This window comes from Megalobrama amblycephala, linkage group LG10 (assembly GCF_018812025.1).
Source record: "Megalobrama amblycephala isolate DHTTF-2021 linkage group LG10, ASM1881202v1, whole genome shotgun sequence".
NCBI lineage: Eukaryota > Metazoa > Chordata > Actinopteri > Cypriniformes > Xenocyprididae > Megalobrama > Megalobrama amblycephala.
In genome coordinates this window covers 14,222,757-14,241,269 of record NC_063053.1, presented here as the reverse complement: position 1 = coordinate 14,241,269, position 18,513 = coordinate 14,222,757, and the positions used below count along the sequence as shown (strand labels likewise).

Sequence of the window (18,513 nt, the reverse complement as noted above, 5' to 3'; positions counted from 1 at the left end):
TAGATAATACATTAACTAATGTTAACAAATAAAAACCATATTGTAAAATGTTACCTATTTTTTTTTTTTTTTTAATTTCAACACAAAACGTATGACCACAATAACTTTAAGAAACATTTTTTGTTTGTTTGTTTAGATAAATAGGGGTTTGACCTGTAATGTGATGCAGTTAGACTAGGTTACATTTGATAAATATTATTAAATTGTAAAGAAATAAAATATATATTTTTGTCGAAAGAATTCCAGGCGCAGTTCACTCTCAGCCAATAAGATTCCATGTAGCATTTTCATGGATCAGTCGTCTCTTCTGATTGGTTTATAACTTTTGACAGCATTTAATCCAAAAGCAAATTAATTTCTGCAAGAGCACGGAGAGATTCGTGAGCGCACATGTGCAGTTTGAGCGCGCAGGACACGTTTGAGCACGCAGGAAACAGTTTGAGCGTGCACACGCAATATCTGAGCGAGAGGAGAGGCAGTTCATAAGAGAGCACTGTATATTTGAGCGCGCGCGTCCAGATTTGCGCGAGAGCAAAGGAAATCCGCGCGCGAGCGGACAGATTTGCGCGAGAGCAGAGGAAATCCGCGCGCGAGCGGACAGATTTGCGCTCGCGCATTACATTGATATGCTCTCGCGTCACAATAATGTGCTCTCGACAATTGACAGTAAAATAACGCCATACAAAAACACATGAACGTGCACAGACCAGAAGCGAGATGATCAGAGAAACTGGATGACATCGTGTCAAAATTTACAGTACATTGAGTTTCAGTACTACAATAAAAAACGTAAACAACTTTTTAAAAATGGAGAATTTTTAAAAATTAGATGCAGCAAATTATATATTGGACCTTTCTAACGGGACAGCTTTGAGCACAAAATAAACAACAACACTGTCTTTATAACCAGAAAGGTGATAGTATTTCAGCAAAAATACAATATAAACATTGTCAGAATATCAAGTGAAGTAACAACACAAAACTATCTTTCGTGCTAAGGACGGCATGCACAATACCCGCTCAGACACTGAGGGTATTTTCATTGGAGGAAACGTTTTCTTTGTAGCAAGACTCCAAAACAATGTTCAAAACATCTGGTGGTGCCTTATGAATCCAAAGGTGTGGATGTTGTAGTTTGCTTGTAACTTTGAAAACATAAAAATAGTTCCCGATTAGACACTGGGTACACAAACGACATAAGCTACATTATGCATTACTATAAAACCTTATCAAACTCGAATCATACCATGTACCTACCTGTCCAAAAGAAATACTGCAACCATGGCATCATCTTTCAGACCCTTTGTCTCTCACGTGGAAAAGCAAGACCGATATTAATTCGGAGTTTTAGCTCATTAATGATCTAGCCTTTTTTCATTGTAGCCTTTTCTAAGACGGTCTTCTTTTGGTCGATACTTTTCCAGTGCCACTTGTCAGAAGGAAAGTTCTTCTCGCTATTCTCGTTCTGACTCTGCACAGCATACAAGAAATGTGTTGACGTATGATGCCTGCATGAACAGGCTGCGCAGTGGTATGCAAACACACGTTGACTGACAGGGAACACATGCTATCATTTTGTTAGAACACAATGATTGAATGAACATTTTATGGTCCTACGCCTTCCACAGACGATATACATTTATAAATTTAGACCTCTTAACAGTGAATGCAATCAGGATATGAGTAAACTTTCAACCAGCATAAAAAATTTCTCTGAAGAGAATCACCTATTGCACCTTTAACAGTAGCACATGTACACAGACATCAGATTTTTGTTACTTTTTGATCCTATCATAAAAATGTCTATCCTTTTGAAATCTTCAGGCTGGAGATTAGGATCAATTTAAATTAGAAAAGGGTTCTTGACTACTGGATATTTTCAAAATCAATTTTATAGAGATTGCTGTATGTGTGTATGGTATTATTCCGTTCGATGGATGTACAGATAGATGGATGGATGGATGATGGAAGGACAGATGGATGGTTAGATGGATAAAAGGCAGTCGGAAAAAAGGTACAGTGTTCTGCTCCTGATTGGAGCTTAATATAACTTTATTGCAAAAATACAAGTTTCATTTCTAGCACAGCATGTACATCAAATCCAAATCCATCTGTACTTAAGGTCAAAGACTGAATATCTATACACACTTATATACAGCCTTGCTTTTTTGCCATATCTGTTTAGATTTAACTCACAAAGAAAAGGGTAAATCAGTCACAGATCCATGTTCTGTCAGTAATCATGCCAGGGCAGTGTTGCACTGCATATTGGCCAAGCAAAAAAAGTGAGAATTCAATGCAGAGGCACTCTGATTCACCGTTAGGTCCTGATTTACATGCAAAACTGTTGTAGTGAAATAAAAATAAGAGAGCATGTGATTGGTTGAGGTATTTGACATGCTCTACAATTTATGAAAAAAATGTTTGGCCCTGTTTCAAGATGAGCAGGTAACACTTTGATTTCCATGAAATGGCACATTGCACCATCAAACTCAGCGAACAGCTGACAGACTCTCTTAACACTTTCAATGTGTAAGACTACAACTAAAACTAAACATCTCAGGCCACAAGTTTCACCTCAACATCGTCCAAGAAATTAAATAAAATGAATATAAAAAGTATTCATTCTCCAGTGGGGGGAAAAAAGCGAAATTATCTTGTTTTGAACTGCATTTCTTGAATTTATCACTATTATAATAAGCATTATTATATGGCTGTAAATCTATAAAATGGACACTGGCACCCAGTTACGTTGCCTTTCACAAACCAAGGCACTGCAGACAGTTCTGTCCTTCTGTTTTCAATATCTGTTTCAAAGTCTTAAAACAACCATGAAATAATTTTGCACTTAACAGTTAATGTAGGATATACTGTATAAATCAAAATAGTTAAACTGCTGCTACTACAAAATGTAAAAAAAAAAAAGAAAAAAAAAAAAAAAGGGTCACAACAGGTGTCGGTGCTACTATCGGGCAGAACAATACTGTACACAAAAATATCGACACAAATGCCAATGAGGTTTTTTGAAAGTTGACTGTTGGTACACTGGAGGAATCTGATGTACCTTTGATTACTTACACACTGACGTTACAGCCCTCTAAATGAAGTAGTTACACAACCATTGTTTTCCCATAAAAATGGGAGAAGTTACAACAGAGGAACGCTTCTAACTTAACACTTCTGAAGTGCACTAAACTTGAGTTAACATAGTTAAATTACAATCACAGAACTAAGTAAGGTTAGCTTGAAATGCTATTTGAAATCTAAAGCGTATTTGTGCATATACGAAGCAGACACTCTATATCAGCAGGCAAAGTTTGTCAGTCTTGTCATTTTGTGTGTTTCTGTCAATTAAGATGCGGTCATTGTGGCATCCCTTGCAGTAAAGTGCTTTGTTCTTCGCAGCTTTATGCTGCGATCGTGGCCAATTAAAGTGAATTTAACCCACCGGAAGTGAATTAGCAGTGGAAACATTTACTGTAGGTAATAGTGTAGGGAGTGACGTCCTTCTTCCCGTATTTAAATGCAGCAGCTGCATTTAAAATATGGTTTCAAAAAATGACCACTCCCCACTCACATTCATGTCTGAGCCAAAGCAGCCATGAAAGTCATTGTCTTTCACTTTAGCCAAAGCAGCTAAAAAAAACATTCTGCTTTTTGCTGTGCGAAGAGCTTCACAGAATTTGCATGGGGTCTTATGTTTACTTTCAAGACAGAGAATGAGTGTGTTGAAGGATGCATCTCCAGCATGACTCAGCTGGTCATCCTGTAGTGGTTCATATGGGCTCTGCAGGTCTGGCAGTAGCTTCTATTTGGCTCAGCCGGGCTCTGCTTGCACAGCCCACATATATAAACAGGAGGGCCACGGGACAGTCCACCACGTGGTTCTGTCCTGGGGAAGACATGAGTGCCTCCAGCCCTCCAGTCCCTCTCGGGGGGCACATCGAGGCGAAGGGGTTGGGCTGGTGGCTCTAGGTGCCGGTGTTGATGGCTCGAGTAATGTGGGATTGGGGTGGTTGAAGCAGATTGTTGTTGTGGATGTCTGTAAAAACCATCCATTGTTCTACTAGATGCTGTAGTGCGGTGAGGGTGGGACAGTGTGGCATAGGCTGCGTCTGGGTAGTTCCGGGGCCCTGGGCCCACTGAGGGTCCTGACCTCGCTTGGTGCACCGGGGGCCCAGATGAAACTGACCTACGGAGGGCCCGTGGAAGGGTGCCGTAGTTCAGTGCGACGTTGTGGTAGTTTTCACAGGAGAACACTTCACCCCGGTCAAGCACAGCCAGAAACTTGTTGGCCTTTTGGCAATCTCCTGCAAAGAGCATTGAAGATTATTTGAGTTGTTGTTCAAAGCAGTGGTTCTCAAACCTGTCCTGGGACCCCCCACCACTGCACATTTTGTATTTCTCCCTCATCAGACACACCCAATTCAACTCTTGCAGTCTCTACTAATTAGCTGATGACTTGAATCAGGTGTGTCTGATGAGAGACAAAATGTGCAATGCCCTGGGGGGGGTCCCAGGACAGCTTTGATTACAAATCATGATTAAGGCCAAGTTTGATTATTAGGATGTGATTAAATACATATATGATCCGTGTGTTTCAGAGTGAACAGCAGCACTGCACTTTTACACACGAGAAGCTTATAGCAGCCATATTTCTTATTTTGTTTCATATTTTTATTTAGTAATAATACTGATTATTATTATTATTATTATATTATCATCATCAAGTACAGCAAACCTTAAGACACATTTAAATTACAATCACAATTTTTATCAGAAAAAAAAAAAGCAATCAGTGGACAGGAAATGGTCAAACTGACAGTCAAACTGAATGCAACTTGTAAGATGAATCATCAAACCTCATAAGTGTTTAGGTCCTTTGACCAGTTTACCAACAAAACTGTTAGAACGCAAGACCACAGACAACAAAGACGGCAGTCTCTTGCATCTGTGTCTGTGGCATTGAACAAGGCTGAACAAGCGGGTGGGGTGAGATGGTTACCTGTTTGTCCGTGAGAAGGCCTCAGTGTCTGCTGGTGCAGGTGTGATAGAGGGGCGGGATGGTGGCGGTGGCTTGGGTGAAGTAATTGGGGCTGTGGTTCGTGAGGGAACATAGGAGGATTGTGGGAAGGAGGGGGTAAAACATGCAGGGAGGTGGTGGAGCGACGTGTGGGGGGCTGCACGTTCGCATGCTTGGACATCCTGGAGACATGGGGATCCTTTATGGAAGAAATAAAAAAGAGGAATGAAAGGAATGAGTGAGGAGACAATGTGAAAGTAAGACCCAGCCAGACAAGGACAGAAATGACAAGAAATTAAAAAAAAAACAAAAAAAAAACAATTGGTAACAAAAGAATAGATGGACAAATCAATTGTAGAAAATATCAAAATTAAAATAACTACAACTTAAGCTCTACATCAGTGGTTCTCAAACTGGAGTCCGCAGACTACCGGTGGTCCAGAAAGGAATCCAAGAGGTCTGAGATGATTGGCTGATTTAAATAAATAAATAAAATAAAATGACTAAATAAGTTAAATTATAACTAACAAAAACAGTTTTGCAGCTGAAGTGGTATGTCACCTGTTAAAGTTTGAAAACCACTGCTCTATGTTTTGCAGTTTTATTGTGTTCACTACAGTCACACCAGGTGGCAGTATTCCTCTTTCAAAATGAGTTTGCAAACATTTAAAACTGCAAGTACTAAACCATGATGTAGCATTTTACATATACTGAGAAAAAGTACTTGAAAGCTAATTTTGTAGCAAATTAGATGTTGCTAATGTATTTTGACTGCATAATATGTGGTTTGAGTGCTTGACCAATTGACTTTAAATTGTGAAACACCCACAAAGCTGCGAGATGAGGGTACATCAGCCCGTCCTCCAATGACAGTCCCACTGAGACTCCGAGCAATTCGTCGCAGGTTCTCGGCACTGTATGATTCATCCTCACCCAGTGGTGCATCATAGGCAGCAGCAGACACAGGCTGCACACACACATAATGACACACTGCATTAGCGTTTCATATCATTATCAACAGTAAGAAAGTTCTTCACAATTATACACACGCTTCAATACTATAAATACTACTGAGAAAATGCATGCGTGCCAACTCACCTTCTGAAGAGGTTTAGTGCTATATGCTGGCGTCCTGTAGGCGCTCCTCTCGATCTCTGCTGTGGGGGTTTTAGAACGGCCAAGTGTGGCAGAGAATCCAGAGGTGTGCTTACGAGAAGCAGCGGGACCTAGTAAAAACAGTACATTTATACAACCTGAATAGTCTCTAGAAAGGACTTCTCAATTATATATAAAATAAGTAAACAACAACAACAAGATCATTTTGACTTTACTAAATGTAAAAGAGTTATATGTATAAAGAGTTGGATGGATCCCAAGTGAGGTCTTGTTCGAAATTACCTGTTCTGCTGGCAAGCTGAGGGCTGGGTCCCCGTGGGGCTCGGGGCATGCTGGGAGCCTTCAAGCTGGCCTGATAAAGTGAGTCCAGCTCAGACAGCTCCTCACAGGGTGAGCCTCGTCCCGACCGCACACAATTCTGGGAATTGTAGTATCGATTGACATTCTCGGCCCACCTCTCCACGGGCATAGGGCTGGCTGGATGCTGCTCCAGTGCTGGTGATGAAAGGGATGGAGGACAGGGGGATGAGGGGGAGCGGAGGTCTGCTGGAGAGTACGGGGAGGAGTCCATCACGTTTGGACGGCGATCAGGACGTTCCAGACTGCGACAGGACCAATTACGTGAGTGTGCCGGGAGTGATTTTTGACAGGCATCAGAAGCATGGCTGTGGGGCGCGTGGGTTAGCCCATGAAGAGACTGAGGTCGAGGTGGGTTTTGCAGTCCTTCCCCAGAGTTGGAGAGATCAGAGATGGAAGGGGTGTGACGGGCACTGAAATTAGTTGGGCCAGAGGGTGTATTGAGTGGAACTGAGGACTTGCAGCCATTCACTGCAATAACAGGCACAGTGGCAGAACTGCATTTACTAGCAGTTTGTACAAGAGAGTTTGTGATAGTTACAGGGTCTCTGGGGCCCCATGTGTGTGAGTGCGGCCCATTCTCTGTAACAGCAAGAGGACTGGAGTTGTCTCCTGTGCTGCCCTGCTGCTGAGAAAGTGTGTCTGCATGGTAGGAGGAGACAGGAGGTCCGGGGGCTTCAGAAATTGGTTTATTTATAGACTGAGGTTTCATGTGGAGAGGTGACGGTGGTCTTAATGCATCTTCTGAAACTGCCTTCTCATCCTCTTCTTTAACATTTGTCAGAAGTATTTGGACCGGGACAGACTGTTCACTGAATGCAGAACATAAAAAATAACAATGAGTTTCTGATAATAAACCGTGAACCTGTGAGTCAGTATCTTGCACCAGTTCTTATTGTCATGCAGCATACAGATTTATTTCAGCCTCTCTAAAAGAGTGACATTACCTGGGCAGCGCGTTGCAATATGGTCTCTTACGCTAACCTGACATTCAATCCTCCAAGCAACTTACAACAGTAATGATTGTTATTTTTTAAGGCAAAATGCATGTTTCCTCTTCCTGTGTGCGGGGCTCCTGGAGCACACACACACACATACACAACCGCAGCCAGCAGCAGGTACCTGAGGGGCTGTTTCTGTTCCTTCTCTTCCTCCTGTTGCTTCTGCTGCAGTTCCTGCTGCTGCTGCTGCTGCATGCGCTGCTGCAGACCTCGTGCTCTCCTCATGCACTTTTGCATCCTGCCCTGAGCGTTAGCGCTGCTCTCATGCAAGGTATGCCTGAGTTTAGCTACAACGCAAACAAAACAAAACAAAAATAGGCAAAAGAAAAAATGTAACAGATGCAGAAAATAAAGAGCCGAGTCATGGGGTGCATGCAAACATTACGAGGAACTGAAATGAAAAGGATCTTGATGTTTGACTGAATTATGGGGAAGGGGTTGACGGGAGGGTCACACAAATAGGGGAGATGGGGAACCTAGTAAAATCCTTACACAAATGTTAAATTCTCTGAAGCACAAAATGATTAAATTATAATGAAGTTGACTTAAATCAAAATGATTTGTAGTTCAGACAGCCACTGAACTAAAAGAAAAGCAAATTACCCGAGCCTAACACCGCATCGCAGTATAATTAATTATAAATAATTACAGAACGACAATACTTTCATCATCATACAAGCTGCAATCTACCCAACCCTAGAGAGGCTCTGGAAACTGAGGCAGGTGGGGGAGTGAGGTGTAGGTAACACACAGGGGCCAGGCCATGGAAGGTGTGAGATCGTATGTGTGTGTGTGTGTGTGTGTGTGTGTGTGTGTGTGTGTGTGTGTCTGTGTGTGCATGTTTGTGCATGTGAACACCCCATAAGTGACAAACCTCAGGGTATGACATACACAAGACAGACAGACAGACAAAAAATAATATTGGTAAGTAAAGCCTTTCACATTGATAAAGACAGAAAGACATAGACAACATTTTTATTGACATTTATAAAACTGATAGCTCTGGTCCTGGGGCTGGATTCACAAAAATCCTAAGAACGAACTTGGGAAGTTTCTTAAGATAAATTCTAAGAAGTTTATAAGAATAGACCTTAGTGTAATTCTTGAAAAATTCTTATTTTTCTTAGGAAGAAAATGGCATGCTTTAGAAGACTCGCTGATCAACTCAATGAAAAACACTTTAAAATCCATCTTTTCAATAACAACCAACTGCAGAACAGCAGAACCATACATCACAGCAGCGCCAGGCCAGTCTCACACCAGTGTTGGGGTGGAGCTTATAGCATAATTAAAGGTATGTTTAATGGTTTGGTGGGTTTCGCATTCATTAAGGTTGAGCTTATCATTATAGTAAGGGTAGGGTTAGTGGTTGGGGCGGGTTACACGATTGTCAACATCACCCTAACTTCAGGTCTGACACTACTGGCCTGGTGCTGTTGTCCTCAGACTGCTGTGACATGTGGTTCTGCAGTTAGATACATCTCCATCAATTTGGTCTGCCTGCAGATTACAGGCACACCATTTTCATTGCAACTAAAGTGATGGAAGTCTAGCACTCTAATGTGGCATGTATTTTCAGCTTGTGATGCAATGGAAATAGCGACAGATCTTTTCTTTCATATCATGACGTACATCCAAGTTTAACAGATTAACGAAATCCAGGGACTTGGTTCTATGCATTGATTGGATTTTAGATGGAGGCGTTGAACTCAAAAGTGGAGGTGGATGAACGCGAGCTTGCAGGGGCGGGGTTTAAGTGGACGAAATTATTTGAGAAATCTGGTATACGTCTCCAGAAAGAAGGCTGACATTTTCACCGGAAGGACCAGTTACTACATTTTGATTAAACATTACAAGGTCAATGTTTTATTTATTTATTTTTTTTTATTAAACATATGTACGGATGAAATGCTTAAGATCTATATAAGATGTAAAATGCATTTATAAAATAGAGTGAATTTTAATTTCATGCTAAATTTTTTATTTTTAATGAGCCTGGAACAAGATGGAGCGGTCTGTTGTATTTATTTGTGCTCCGTCTTTCATGTGCTCCGTCTAGAGTGAATGCGTTCTGTATCAAACCTGTTTTCAAATCTGCTGAATGCTGCTATAAAATTAAAAATGAGGTCCCTATTCAGTTCAAAGCTTTTCTTTAGAGCAATCTAAAAAAAAAATAAAAAAAAAAAAAAGATAACATTCTTAAGAAATGTTTTTGGGAATACAAATTTATTTAAAAAAAAGGTTTTTTAATTATTTCAACTGAACTCATTTTTTTATTATTATTTTTAAAAACAAGAAACAAAATTTGTTATTCAATGACAATCCAGGTTTAGGAACTGGCACAAAGGCAAACAACTTTTGTTTATCAGCCAGCAGGAATACTTATTGGTTGACGCAGATCTCAACATGGTCACACATCACATCATCACTATATGCAGAATTCATGATGAAGGTTGCCATAGTGTTGGACCATTCCCCTTTTCTTTAGGGCTGCTGGTTACAGGCAAACTGGCTTGTATCATTATGACCTCACAGCCAAAATCCAGTCAGAATAAGCAGTAAATACAGACTTAAACCATGACCCTACTATTGTCTTAAGACAGACAGGAATATTTAATCAATGTGTATCTGGTGTTTGACAGCACTGCATTACAGAGAGTCTTTATATTGAAACAGAGACAAACGCACTCAAACACAGAGATGTACAGACACACAAACTCATGGCAGTAGTGATAGCAGAAGCAGGCTAAGGGCAGGATTACTTACACATTGCTTCGTTAACCACAGACAGAGCGGTGGCCACCTCTCCTGCCTGTTCCAACCTCAGAGATTGGTCTAACAGAGTTTCTGCCTCCAACACACACCTTTCAAAGCCTTCCCCTTTCCCTGCAGGTGACAAACATCATAGCATAGCACTTTTCAGCACAGAAACCAGCACACCTGCGTTTCATACACACACATACACGTGCAGTCCCAAGCCCAAATGCTAAACCACAGCAGAAACCCAAGAAATGCATCCGGAGACAGAGCCACTCCCTTCACCCTTGCATGGCACGCTGACACCGTACCTTGGTTCTGGAGCTCGTCCAGATCCATGAACTTGCTGGGTCTGGGATTAAAGCCCAAAGCCGCCTCTTTCTCCTTTTCCTTTCGCCTCTGTAATTCTTGCTCTTTGGCCCGGCGAGCAACTTCCTCCTGTAGCTCATCCAGTTCACTGCGGCCCTCACCTGCTACACACAAACACAAACATTATAATACAAACCCAATTCCAAAAAACACTGTACAAACTGAGAATAAAAAAGGAATGCAATAATTTACACATCTCATAAACTTATATTGTATTCACAATAGAATATAGATATATCAAATGTTGAAAGTGAGACATTTTGAAATGTCATGCCAAATATTGGCTCATTTTGGATTTCATGAGAGAAACACATTCCAAAAAAGTTGGGACAGGTAGCAATAACAGGCCGGAAAAGTTAAATGTACATATAAGAAACAGCTGGAGGACCAATTTGCAACTTATTAGGTCAATTGGCAACATGATTGGGTATAAAAAGAGCCTCTCAGAGTGGCAGTGTCTCTCAGAAGTCAAGATGGGCAGAGGACCACCAATTCCCCCAATGCTGCGGCGAAAAATAGTGGAGCAATATCAGAAAAATTGCACAGAGTTTGAAGTTATCATCATCTACAGTGCATAATATCATCCAAAGATTCTTAGAATCTGGAACAATCTCTATGCGTAAGGGTCAAGGCTGGAAAACCATACTGGATGGCCGTGATCTTCGGGCCCTTAGACGGCACTGCATCACATACAGGAATGCTACTGTAATGGAAATCACAACATGGGCTCAGGAATACTTCCAGAAAACATTGTCAGTGAACACAATCCACCGTGCCATTCGTCGTTGCCGGCTAAAACTCTATAGGTCAAAAAAGAAGCCATATCTAAACACGATCCAGAAACGCAGGCGTTTTCTCTGGGCCAAGGCTCATTTAAAATGGACTGTGGCAAAGTGGAAAACTGTTCTGTGGTCAGACGAATCAAAATTCTAATTAAAAAAAAAAAATCAAAATGAAGTTCTTTTTGGAAAACGGGGACACCATGTCATCCGGACTAAAGAAGACAAGGACAACCCAAGTTGTTATCAGCGCTCAGTTCAGAAGCCTGCATCTCTGATGGTATGGGGTTGCATGAGTGCGTCTGGCATGGGCAGCTTACACATCTGGAAAGGCACCATCAATGCTGAAAGGTATATCCAAGTTCTAGAACAACATTTGCTCCCATCCAGACATCGTCTCTTTCAGGGAAGACCTTGCATTTTCCAACATGACAATGCCAGACCACATACTGCATCAATTACAACATCATGGCTGCGTAGAAGAAGGATCCAGGTACTGAAATGGCCAGCCTGCAGTCCAGATCTTTCACCCATAGAAAACATTTGGTGCATCATAAAGAGGAAGATGCGACAAAGAAGACCTAAGACAGTTGAGCAACTAGAAGCCTGTATTTGACAAGAATGGGACAACATTACTATTCCTAAACTTGAGCAACTTGTCTCCTCAGTCCCCAGACGTTTGCAGACTTATAAAAAGAAGAGGGGATGCCACACAGTGGTAAACATGGCCTTGTCCCAACTTTTTTGAGATGTGTTGATGCCACAAAATTTAAAATCAACTTATTTTTCCCTTAAAATGATACATTTTCTCAGTTTAAACATTTAATATGTCATCTATGTTGTATTCTGAATAAAATATTGAAATTTGAAAGTTCCACATCATTGCATTCTGTTTTTATTCACAATTTGTACAGTGTCCCAACTTTTTTGGAATCGGGTTTGTATTAAGGAAACACTCTGTGATGATCCATTGCTGCATTTACACTGTCAACTAATTCTGTTTTTTTCACTGACAGCCAGAACATAGACTGGACCTTGTTGCATGCATGTAAAAAAATAAAACCCTAATAACATGAGATTTTTTTGGCATCCAACTTTCCAATGTCACTTGACTTGCATACAGTGTTGTAATTGAAAAACTATAACAACTGAAAATGGCTTTCGGTTACTGAAAGCTGAAACAAAATAAAACAATTAAAAAGCTCATTTATAATCTCAATAAATAATAATATATAAATAATACTAAATAATGATTATATCTAAACCCCTTGTATCTGATTCTCCTCTTAATTCTGAAACATTCTCCATTTGGGAGCTTTGCAGAGTGAAATCAGCCTAAGAGGCACACAGTTTAAAAAAATATATATATATATATATATATATATATATATATATATATATATATATATATATATATATATATATATATATATATATATATATATATATCACACCATAGACAGTGGCCAAACATATCTATTCTGGTCACATGGAGAAGCACAAACAGATATAGCAGTTGATATTTCTCCAGGGCAGATTCATGTTCCTCAGTTTACATAACAGATATACAGAGATAACATTTCACAGAAAGGAACAGGATGTATTTGGCCACTGATTCCACTTCATTCTGCTTAATACTGCTTGCTTAGTATATTAAGTCCATTTACTGAAACAGCAAAAAAAAAAAAAAAAAAAAGCCATGTGACACCTAGTTTAAACATTTGGAAAGAATGATTCATGCCCTAAGGAAAAGAACAGGTGAAATCACCCACATGATGGCTGTATGACGACTATAAACACACATGATCACACTGTACACACCTAAACTCATGTGACTGCTGCCCTTGACTGACGCTTTGACATCCTGCAGTAGGGCACTGCTGCTCTTGGATTTGATGACAGGTACAGTTTTCCATGACGGGTTGGCTTCAGGTGGAGGCTTTTTCTTTCCTCCTTCTTGTAAGCTGGAAAACAGAGAGAGAGAGAGAGAGAGAAAGAGAGAGATAGAGAGAGAGAGAGAGAGAGAGAGAGATATGAATAATGTGCCAACAAAGATCCTTATGAGTTCTGATAAACATTTTTGCATCATACCTGTGCGTGCCGTTACTAGTGCCCTCGCTAACAGGTATGTCCAGACTGACGGGGCTGTTACTGTTCCTCTCACTGCTCTCATAGCCACTCTCCATCCTCTGGATAAGTCGTGGGGGCTGCTCTGACCCTCGTCTCAGGAGTCCTGGCAGGTCTCGCAAGGTGGTGTGCTCCATGGATGCCGCCAAGTTCCCCTGAGGCCCGGTGTCTTCAGGCAACAGAGCTCCTAATGGACTGTACCCGGCCTGCTTGCGCCGTTCCCTGCTAAAGATGCTATCGATATTGAGGGCTTCACGCCGAGGCTTCCAGGGCGGACGGTATCGCCCTCCAGAGGAGCTGGACTTGGACTCACTGCTGGTGCTGTCAGCTTCCCAGTCTTGGGCCTTAGCGCTGGAGTCAGGTGGGCAAACTGAGCCCGAGGACGATGCAGAAAGAGGCCGGTTATGGATAATGTTGCTCATAGTCTCTTTAAAGTCTCTAAGTCGACTGGAGCTGGGTTTAGGTAGGGAGCGAGGAACCTGCTGTTCTTTTAAAGTCTCGCCTGTTAGAGAGAAATGATAGAAAAAAAGAGGAAAAAAAAGAGGAAATGTTATTTTTACATAACCTAATATTACTGTACACAGCCAGTACAAGCAACAGTGATGACTAATGCAGCTCACATTTATTGCCCAACATGCTATTCGATCCTATAATGATCTGTCAGAGCATCAATCAACTGACCACAGTTACGGATTGTTAACCTGGGTTCCATTAAAATAACACAATTATTTGTATTTTGTATTGTGGTTTGGTGACAGCATTATATTGTTTAAATACATACCTTCACTGTGGTAGCCAGCAGATAACACCTCATCTGTCTTAGAGCAACGACTTCTTGAATCACTCCGGACCTCGAGTTTTCGTGGCCTGCTGGCACTTCTTTTACGGTCCAAAACACCTCCCTTTCTGTCCAAGACCCCCTCTTTTCTGAGAGTGTGGCGTTGCACTGGATCACTGTCAGTCAAAGGACCTTCACAAAATAAACAACAAAAGTTATTGTTGGAGTTGTAGAGCAGCAGGACTAGGAGACGATTAGGGGAAAAGATAATTGTGAGTTTTCTGATAAAATGTAAAAAAAAAAAAACCTCCAGGTTTTCTGTGATTGTTTGTATGGCTGCACAATTTGGCCAAATATTTTGTGATTATATATATCAATGTGACTGAAACATAAATAAAGACAAAATAACAATAATAATTTGTTAATTGCTAAAAATATGAAACAAAATAAGGAATATCCAGTCCAGATTTTTTTTTTTATTTATTTTTTTTTTCACGATTCTGCAACTGAGGAATACAAAGCAAAAAAAATGTTGTTGCTTTTTTTGTAATCCTGCATAATTTGCCATTTCACTGCAAAATAATAACAAATTTTAAATTGACAAAATTGTCCATCTTGGCGGGTATTTCTTAAGTAAAAAAAAGTTAGGGGAAAAAAAGTTTGGGATGTGTGTCAGTACTGGATCAGCACATTTCTGTAGGTCTTAAAGTGAAAGCAACTTAATATACCCGCTGCTGTCTGTGTCATTAATGTTATTTAAACAGGAAAAAATTACTTAGAAATGACTCAAACTCAGAGCAGTTTTTGTGTGGCGCAGCATTTACTGTGAAGTGAGACATTAAAGGTGCTAAAAAGGATGTTTTGTTTTATACATTTTTGCAATATTACTTGAAACTGTCTTTCCTAACTGATAAAAGACTATTTATTAGGTGCACTGAAAGGAATAATATTAATATACATCATCTGTGCACGAGGTAGGGCCTTAAAAACATCAGGCCACAACCCTCTGGCTTGTCAATCACTGCCGTGACGTTCCTTGTGAGAGATGAGCGCGGCTGCGCACTCCAGTAACTTTCCACACTCCACAGGCGCTGCATGCAGTGTTTTTGTCAGGAGACAGGAGTAACAACTGCAGATTATGAGTTACCTGCGGTGAGTCCGACATAATGAATCAACTAACACGACACAGCGAATGCCGGTGGTAAACACTCGTGTTCCAATACTTGTGCACGAGTTTTGGGAGGCGTTCCCTCGAAATCCTTACGCATATGCTCATTTCAAAAACTCAGTAATAGTCTTTGGTTTCTCAGTCGACGAAAAGATCCTTTTTAGCACCTTTAAAAACACAGGATAACATGCTGCCCACGTGTAAATGAACACAGTGCCTAGCTTCAGTCTGAAACACGCAGTGCATATTTATATTTAATTAAATCAAAGCCTTTGCAATTTGATAAAGTCAGGTCACTAATTGTGCAGCCCTAAGCAGGATGAATTGACTACTGTATGGATCAATGCATCTAGTGTCAATATATCTAATATGGTGTCCAAACTGTGTTTGATTTCAGTGTGAACGTATATATACTGACGTACCTGTGGTTTCCAGGCTGCTGTGGGAGGCAGAGTCGTTGTCAGGGTTACAGATGACGGTTCCCTGGGAGTCAGAGGAGAAATGGGAAGCCATAGACTCATGGTGGGAGTGTGAATGCTTATAGCTGTAGCTGTCTGTGGAGGAGTCTGTCCGTGTATCGCTGGAAATTGATGGCTCACGGCCTGACAAAACAGAAGATTTAAAGCTTATCACTAAAGCTACCAATTGGAGATTTTTACATTTTTAGTAAAAAAGAGTGAGTGGCAACTGCCTACAGAGAACACTAAGATTTTGTGGGTGGTAGCCAGGGAGTTTGCTAGGGAGGTGACAGGGCATTGCTAGGTGGTTGCTACAGTATTTTGGGTGGTTGTTTACTCAGGTCAAAAGAGCCCAAACACAAATGCCACCTATACACTACATGACTTTCAAACTCATAGGATTGCTGTTCCTTTCACACTACACAACTGTCTGCCGTCAATGATGTCAGTTCCGCTCAAAACCTATTTCACACTTCAGGACTTTGATCGCACACAGGTCTAGATATTTAACCTTTAATATTTAAATATCTCCGATTGAGCTCCGATTTTGGGCTTTTGTTGAAAATCTCCATTAACTGTAGGTGAGTGAAAAAAGTAAACTGGTTAACAGTCAGTCACATATGGTGAAAAACTGTAAATGGTTTAATGCTGCATATATGCAATTTTACTGTAAATATTTTTTTGTATGTAATTTATGGGTTTTGGAAGTTAAAACTATGAATTACTGTGTAATTTATATTGAAAAACAGTAAAAAAAATAAAATAAAATAAGTAAAATAAATGCATGCTGCATCCATGCATGACATCACATATGACTATATTTTATTTTTAATAATTTTGCTTCCTATATATTTTGGTTTTCAGCGATGTATATTAGGATAGTTTGTGCTACATCTTGTTATTTAGTGAATGTTTATTGCATTTTATTTTTTTTAGTATCTTGTATATAAACGGTCCACAAGGTCATGCACACAAAGACAAAACACTGTAACACGCAAGTATTGGCCTTGTATTATGGACAGGCCACTTGCAATGTACTCTAATACCACCTATATTATCATAGTGGTTATCAGTATATTTTAAGGTGAAAACCATACTTTAGTACTTCAAGTAGATTTGAATATTGGCCTAATGATATATACAGTTATAAATTAATTTCTGACAACCACAGATGATGATTTTTTTCCTGTAAAATTAAATGGATCTTTTTTTACACTAATAGCCTTATCAAACTCGATGCACAGATATAATTATTATAATCAGACATGAAATATTACTAATTTTGTCATGAATTAAACGTGATTATGTGTGTAGAACATGCTCCTGAAGCAATGAAAGAAATAAAGTGAATTCTATGATTAAAACTAGCCTTATGATGATGTGTAAATACCTGAATCCTCACTGTCGTAATATGCTTTAGTGTAGTGATGAAGGTCTAGGCGAGAGGCCAAATCCTGAGCTGACACTGGCGTCCCCCGGGGGTCAGCATAGAGTAGCAGCAGTGGCTGGTAATGCCCCTTTATACAGCGGGACACCACATCCTTCCACTTGGGCCCAATCTGTGAGAAAGAAAATGAGAAAGTATAGTTTTAAAGCAGTTCAAATAATACATTTGATTGATTTTAAAATATCAATCCCTACAGATCTCAACCAAATGTTACTATCACATTGTGGGAAAACTAAACAAAAGTAGAGGCCAGGTTAAAATGTTCTGGATACCTGAAAAACAAAGTTGAGACTGAAAACCAAGTCCGACACATTTCAAACAAATCTTACCCTGACTCCAACTTCTCAAATGGACGACTTTCGCTACACTCCCTCCATAACCAGACAGGATGTCCGAGCTACCACAGTAACAGACAAGCATGCACGAAAGCATGAACGAGTGAGCTTTGGTGTGTGTGTTTGTTTGCGGTGGACTATCATGGCGGTTTCTCTCCGTAGGCCACGCCCTGCCGCTGTCCAGCTGGGGTTGTAAACAATAGTGGGATATCCTTGTTTTCAGAGGGCTTTTGTAAGAGCACTGCGCAGCTCATGTGCAGGTCAGCATAGGCTTGCCAGACTCTACGAAAAAAAGCTGCTTTGTATGCAACTGTCCAGGATCCACAGTCCTGCACTGCTATTATGAAGATAAAATCCTGCATGTTCAGAACTACGGGAATGACACACCCCTCTGAGTGACATAACAAATTATCTCAATTTTTATTCAGAAACATTATAACAGTTATTTTTCAAATTATCTGTCAACAGTTACAGGAATTTGGCAACAGTTACAATATTGGTACCACATCAGTCATCAACCAATATTAGAGATTGGTATCAGCTGATATTGTGGAAAGTTAATTGTGCATGTTCATTTCCTATATTTTTATATTTAGATTATCTTTGCGGTCATCTCAACTCTTATTTAAATAATCTGTAAAACACAAAAAATTTAATAACATGTTAAATGTAATCTTCAGAAAATCTCAAAATGAATATCCATATGTCATACTATATATTATAAAATATTTTATTTTTAATTCATTTAGCAAATATAATATAGAATTTTTGTATTTTGTAACATTTTTTTTTTTTTTT

General features: G+C 40.0%; 1 protein-coding gene across 7 annotated transcripts in view; it reads right to left on the bottom strand.

The window, feature by feature from the left end:
- Window positions 1-2,015: 2,015 nt before the first annotated feature.
- The window catches only part of usp54a (ubiquitin specific peptidase 54a), a 55,558-nt gene continuing 39,060 nt past the window's right edge, over window positions 2,016-18,513 (bottom strand). For 4 of the 7 annotated variants that reach the window (XM_048204707.1, XM_048204706.1, XM_048204708.1 and 1 more), the window contains exons 10-22: window positions 17,324-17,492; window positions 15,898-16,077; window positions 14,311-14,499; window positions 13,494-14,031; window positions 13,224-13,366; window positions 10,566-10,727; window positions 10,264-10,383; window positions 7,619-7,784; window positions 6,422-7,308; window positions 6,122-6,249; window positions 5,853-5,990; window positions 5,006-5,222; window positions 2,016-4,310 (exon numbers count right to left, since the gene is read on the bottom strand). In XM_048204707.1, the coding sequence (XP_048060664.1) occupies window positions 3,754-4,310; window positions 5,006-5,222; window positions 5,853-5,990; window positions 6,122-6,249; window positions 6,422-7,308; window positions 7,619-7,784; window positions 10,264-10,383; window positions 10,566-10,727; window positions 13,224-13,366; window positions 13,494-14,031; window positions 14,311-14,499; window positions 15,898-16,077; window positions 17,324-17,492 (3,594 nt within the window). In that variant the 3' untranslated portion in view covers window positions 2,016-3,753. Of the gene's footprint in view, window positions 4,311-5,005; window positions 5,223-5,852; window positions 5,991-6,121; window positions 6,250-6,421; window positions 7,309-7,618; window positions 7,785-10,263; window positions 10,384-10,565; window positions 10,728-13,223; window positions 13,367-13,493; window positions 14,032-14,310; window positions 14,500-15,897; window positions 16,078-17,323; window positions 17,493-18,513 lie in introns of those variants that run through there. The other 3 variants (XM_048204709.1, XM_048204710.1, XM_048204711.1) reach the window with 3 other exon arrangements.